Consider the following 5,996-nt stretch of genomic DNA (forward strand, 5'->3'; position numbering starts at 1 on the left):
GCGATGAGTCAGCACTGTGTAAAGTCTCAAAGAATTTCAGTGAGGAAGAACGTAAGAAGATTACACCCTCTGAAAGATTATTTTGGGATTTACTTTTGAGAGGACATCTGAACAACAAGTCCACAATTCAACAAGATGCACAGTCACTTCTCTGTTCAGTAAATATGTCTTAAATTAAGTCTTAAATTAAGTTACTCTCAAGGTCATCAGATTAAACAGGAGACGCAGGGATATATGCATGGCCAATATTAGGCTAGTGAAGAATAAGGATATTAATGTATGCATGCATCTACTTCGCAAAAGACTTGATATCCTTTATAAATCATTTTACAAGATGTTACCAAAAAAGATCCACAACTAAAGCCATAAAACTCTACAAAATGTCTGTGAAGGTTCTCAATCATCCAGGTCATCGTAGTTTAAGGAGCTTGGAAAGAAAAAGCGTCTGGACTTCTTTAAGTTGCTTGAAGACGTTTCACCTCTCAGAAGCTTCTTCAGTTCGCTCAAGTCGCTTAGACCTCTACATCGGAGAGACCAAACAGCCACTTCATAAACATATGGCACAACATAGAGCCACCTCAACGGGACAAGAGCCAGCTATCCATCTGCATCTAAAGGGCAAAGGTCACTCTTTCGAGGACAGAGTGAAAGAAGCCATCTATGTCCACTGTGAACGAACATCTTTGAACAGATGCAGTGGCTTACGACACCAACTGTGTGGGGCTAGGTTTCACAGCGGGTTCACCCAAAACCTTGGCTGATTGTGACCCACACCGATTTTCACACCTTGGCTCATATGATTAGGTAGAGGATCAACAGGGGGTCCATGTCTCTCTTGGGGGTCACTCCCATAGGGCTTAAATCTGGGACTCTCCACTATTTGACCCTAGAACTGAAGAAGCTTCTCAGATGAGAAGTAAAACGTCTTCAAGCAACTTAAAGAAGTCCAGACGCTTTTCTTTCCAAGCTCCTTAGTGTACAAACTGACCTGATTTATTAAATTTAACTGCTCCCCATGCCCCTCATGGTTCTCTCCTTGAGCATCCAGCTCTGACCACTTGCACATTTGTGATTTTGCTATCATCATCAAATATAAACTTTTGTCGCCATGACACTGTCAAGGACCATCAGTGATGATGAGAACTACGATAAACAGAGACCAAACAGCAGCATTCGTGGAAGCATTTCCAGGGCACAATGGTGATGTGCAGGTATTCAGGTGATTCAAAGGGTGATTCAAAAGTGGGAGTGATGGGAATTGTTTATGGCTGCACTTGCAGACCCTGAAATTGATGTCCAAATTCACAGTTTTGTTTCCAATGAGCCAGATGTGCTTTTAAAGTTTTGGTTTTGCGTCACAGTTCTCTGGGTTTTTTTAAAGTTAACACTTCACTCCAACCTATGAATCATTCAAGCATAACAAACACATAAGTCAAGGGACGAACAAGTGTTGTGTCTTCACGTAACAGACAAAAAGAGCAAATATTAAATTGTATCTTTGACATTTTTACTAGCAGCCTTTTGCAAAAACATGTAATTTTTTCCTTGAATCTTCAAAAAAAAATATATACAAAATGTACAAAAAAACAACACAGTCTGACAGGCACAAGATTGCCTTTTTCATTCTTAAGGAAGGAAAACGAGAAGAAAAGCTGAGGTATGCCACATTACACATGAACTAGAATGTAAATCAGTGAGAACAGGTCTTATGGAAAGAACGTTTTTCTCCAAATCTTCGTCAATGTGTAGTGAGGAGGTAAGGAAAGAGGTACAACAGTGAGTGTCTACAGCCATCTGTAAAACACAGAAGAAGCTCTGTCTGATTTGGAGCTGCATGTCAGTCAGTGGTGTTGTGGATTTTGTCAAAACTGATGGAACTGTGAGAAGTGCTGTCAGATTTTGATCCAGCATGAAATAGCATCTGGAAAGGATCTGATTGGCAACGGTTTAATTTTTCAGCATCGCAATGATGCCAAACACACTGCCAAAGCAGTAAAAGCATACCTGGATAGAAAAACACACATGCCGTCGGTCACTGACTGGCCTCCCCGAACCTTAACAACTTTGAAACAGAGTGGGATCATACTGGGAGTAAAAAGAAGCTACGGTAGAGCAGGTCAGGTCGGTCGATCCATGACTCATGCTAAATGCACTAAGTTGCCCCGATGCACGTGAATAGGCATAGAAAGCGTAGATAAAAGCTCTGAATGTTTGATTGGGAATTCTCTGCTCATCCTTTTTCAGGGTCACAGGGGGAGTCTATCCCAGCTGTCTTAGCGCAAGAGGCAGGGTACACCCTGGACACGTCGCCAGTCTGTCGCCGGGCTAACACATAGACAACCATTCACACTCGCATTCACTCCCACATCTATACCTATGGACAATTTAGAGTTTCCAATCAACCTAACCCCACTAACTGTAGTACAGTGCCACGGTCGTTAGCACTGTTGCCTCACTTCAAAAAGGTCCTGAGTTCAAGTCCAGGGTTCGCGTGTTCTCCCCGTGTTTGCGTGGGTTCTCTCCGGGTACTCCGGCTTCCTCCCACAGTCCAAAGACAATATAACTTCCCATTTACAATTTACCAAAGGGGAGCCAACATCTGAAAATCATTGAATGTCCTAAAGAAGCCTGCAGGACTATTCCTGAAGACTATTTAGAAATGTGTTGGAAAACAAAGGCAGTTGTGTCAAATATTGACTTTCAAGCTCATTAGAATTGTACAAACTCTGTTTTTGCCCCATATTTTGTATTTCCATTCAATCTTTCACCTTATTTCTATTTTCCTAGCAAAATATAAAAAACTGATGAAGAGGTTCAAGACTTTTGCACAGTTTTGTAAATTTACTTTTTATTAGTTCGGTGGCATAGTTATTTTGGGTTGCACCCATCACACTAGATACTTTAAATTATAGAGAAACATAGCAATAGTTATATTCTTGCTTGCACAGCTGTGTGTGTTGTACCTGGTAGGAGGTAGAGATATCTTTGCCATTGACGGTGAATGTCAGTAGGCCAGTGGCCAAATCTATTAGACAGCCGATCTCCAGATCCACATTGCTGCGACCGGAGGTGTGGGAAGTGCTGGTGACATCACCACCCCACACCATGTAGCAGTTACTCCTCTTCACGCTGTCAGTAATAAGCATATATAAAAATCTTTACAAGGTTAGTAATTAAAAATAATCGTCAGCATTTATTACATATAAACACAGAGGGCGTCACCTCTCGTGGACTCGCCCACGTTCATCGCCCAGGGTTACAGTCACTGTACGATTCTTGCTGAGGTTGAAGTTGTTGCTATGGTAATGGTAGTCAGGAGTAACCCATCCAACCCACACACAGGCAGGGTCCTGACCTGCGAAGACCCTCACTGAATGGTAGTACTGTAACAAAACAGAGAAGAGAGACTTAGCCAAAAATGAAAACGCATTTAGTTTTTGCAGCTGCAAACAGACGTTTCTTCTGTACCGTAGTGATGCTGCTGTAGTCCACTCGTCTACTTTCATCGCTGTGCCTCACAGATCTCAGTGGATATCTATCAGAAACCATATTCAAAAAGTCATTAGCGAGCAGATAACATGTCGGATTCAAGGTTTTCTCGCAAAAGAGCTTAAAGTCACAGTTTTGGGAAGTTCAGCACCTGTGTTTGACTTTAAGGGTTTCTTCCTCATGAACACCGTTCATGTCCACCACAGGGCTGATCTTGAAAACAGAGTGGAACTCCACAGGCATGCTCAGACGACAAAACACCATGTCTGCGTTACTGTTCTGTGTCCCAAACGTCTTGTGGGTGACTTTGAGACAAGGAGGGCTGTCGATGGTGCCGTCGATCCTGGTTACCTGCAAACAAACGATGACAATCTTCGCGTTCATCGTCTAGGCCAATTCAATCGTTTTTAACAATTTCACAGTTTCTTCTTTCTTACCGCAATGTGGTTGTGGTCCTTCGGCACGTTGACAAAAGTAGGCAGACGCTTGCTGAACCACATCGTGACCTCTCGATTCATGTTGACGGCAAATGGCTCGAATCCCTCCTGCAAGCCGCACATGGTGTAGTACTTAAAGGTGCTAGCATCCTTCCCGAGGTTCATACGACCCACCTGCGACAGACCGAGGCTACACACTGGAATAAACCCTGCAGGACAGACAAAGGACATAAAGACAAAGGGGGGGAGCAAAGAAGGAGGAGAGAAAGAAGTCTTTAAGAATACACGGCAGGAGGGATGGAACATCAATGCAGCTTTTGCAAAAGGCAATTTACAAGTGGCACTTCAAATACGGCTGATTTCCACACAGGGAGCCGCTCAATTTTAACTTATATCACCACCATGATTGTTCTGGGATAAAGCCTTCTGCTCTACATGTGAAGGCTTTAAAAGATGAGGGCAGGATGGCAAGGACGTGTGCTCAACAGCTCCTCACAGCCACATTCATACACGCTCTTTCTCACCATCCTCAGTTTCAAAGTCCGTGAAGCAGAGTTCAGAGCCCTTGGTGGTGATCAGGATCTCCCCGTTCAGAGTGAAGATCATGGACTTGTCCTCCATGTTGATCATGCAGCCCACCACATCCCCAGCATGCCAACAGCGCCCAAACAGCCGGCTGCCCATGTTCAGGCAGTGGCCCTGTGCACAGCACAGACACAAGGAATACCATATGGTATACACACAATGTGAGCAACTACTTTAAATGAGCTTAACACCAAATAATTAAATAGGCTTTTAAATACGAAAGAATAAAGGAAAGCCATTTTTCGAGGAGTCTACGTGAACTTCACCAATACGCTGTCGGGATTAACTGAGATTTGGTTGACAGCTTACCCTGTATCCATCAAAGACAAACGCAAGCTCATCTGTGCCAAGCTCCACATCTGGCTTACACCCAGGTCTGGCCCAGCCCACTCTCATGTCTCCACCGGTAACGGCCTCAAATTCGAAGTACCACTTCCCGGTCTTCACTGCGTACGTTCTCTCTACCCTAAAGAAGCGGATCTTATCAATGCTGAGGCGCTCTGAGACTTGTCCTGCTGGGTGAAAGGAGAATAATAAGAAGCAATGGAAATATTAATTGCAAAAACCCAGTGGCTGTAGGTAAAGGCAGCAATTTCATGTGGCTATTCTCTTTCACTCTAAACTGAAAGGGGATGGAAGGCAAAGTCCCATATCAGGACATATTTTTTTATCCTTATTCTTTGTAAGGAGCATTTTATTATGCACTGTATAATTTGAACTTCTGGGCATTTTGATTAGCACACTTTCATGGGTGAAACTCACCGCCTTCCTGGTCCGAGGGCTCGATGTTGTACCCGTAGCCAATCAGAGTGCGGATAGCTTCCCGCAGGCTGTCCCTGTTCGACTTCTTGGTGCGTTCATCCAGCAGAGCATAAGGAACCAGGCGAGGGTTACGCTTACTTTTAAGATCCTGCACGGAGGAGAAGCAGCAAGAGAAATGTTAAAGTTTAAAGCCTTTTTTAAAAACATTCATTTGTCCCACCAGTTGAAAGGCAAATGAAGGGATTTCATTCAGCTGTGAAGCAGATTTGTGAATTTAAATTAGAGTTTTTTCTTTTATTTATTTCAGGTTTGTTTGATGAGCTTGTAGCTGAAGCTCTACAGCTGGTTATGTGTCCAATATTACTACTTTATTAGTTAACAAATCCACAAGTGAACTATAGACTGGTCTGAAACTGAGAAGATAACAGACAAAGCTGAAATAGAACAAAATCAGCCTTTCGGTTTACACAATTCCCTGACAAGTAAAAGATCCCCAGTTTGATCCCGGGAGGAGACACAAATCCCAGTGGGCTTTTGTCAGGAAAAGGATCCGGCATAAAAAAGCTTTGCCAACTCAAACATGCGGAGCTACCCACTGTGGCAACCCCTCGTGAATAAGGGAGCAGGCAAAAGTAGCGTATTCTTCCACATATTAAGAAAACAGATTTTTCTTTCTTTGCAGCATTTGTATTTGATCTGAGCATTTTTTCCCAGCACATTGTA

General features: G+C 43.2%; 1 protein-coding gene across 1 annotated transcript in view; it reads right to left on the bottom strand.

Annotated features, from left to right (window-relative positions):
- Positions 1 to 5,996, bottom strand: part of LOC102202511 (ryanodine receptor 3) — a 107,461-nt gene that overhangs the window by 48,157 nt on the left and 53,308 nt on the right. Inside the window, 8 exon segments of the mRNA XM_013913275.1 lie at positions 2,964 to 3,129; positions 3,223 to 3,383; positions 3,469 to 3,535; positions 3,641 to 3,840; positions 3,927 to 4,135; positions 4,451 to 4,625; positions 4,821 to 5,026; positions 5,274 to 5,421. Coding sequence (XP_013768729.1) covers positions 2,964 to 3,129; positions 3,223 to 3,383; positions 3,469 to 3,535; positions 3,641 to 3,840; positions 3,927 to 4,135; positions 4,451 to 4,625; positions 4,821 to 5,026; positions 5,274 to 5,421 — 1,332 coding nt within the window.

Source organism: Pundamilia nyererei, unplaced genomic scaffold, assembly GCF_000239375.1.
Source record: "Pundamilia nyererei isolate P.nyererei 1_Seehausen unplaced genomic scaffold, PunNye1.0 scaffold00123, whole genome shotgun sequence".
Classification (NCBI taxonomy): Eukaryota; Metazoa; Chordata; class Actinopteri; order Cichliformes; family Cichlidae; genus Pundamilia; species Pundamilia nyererei.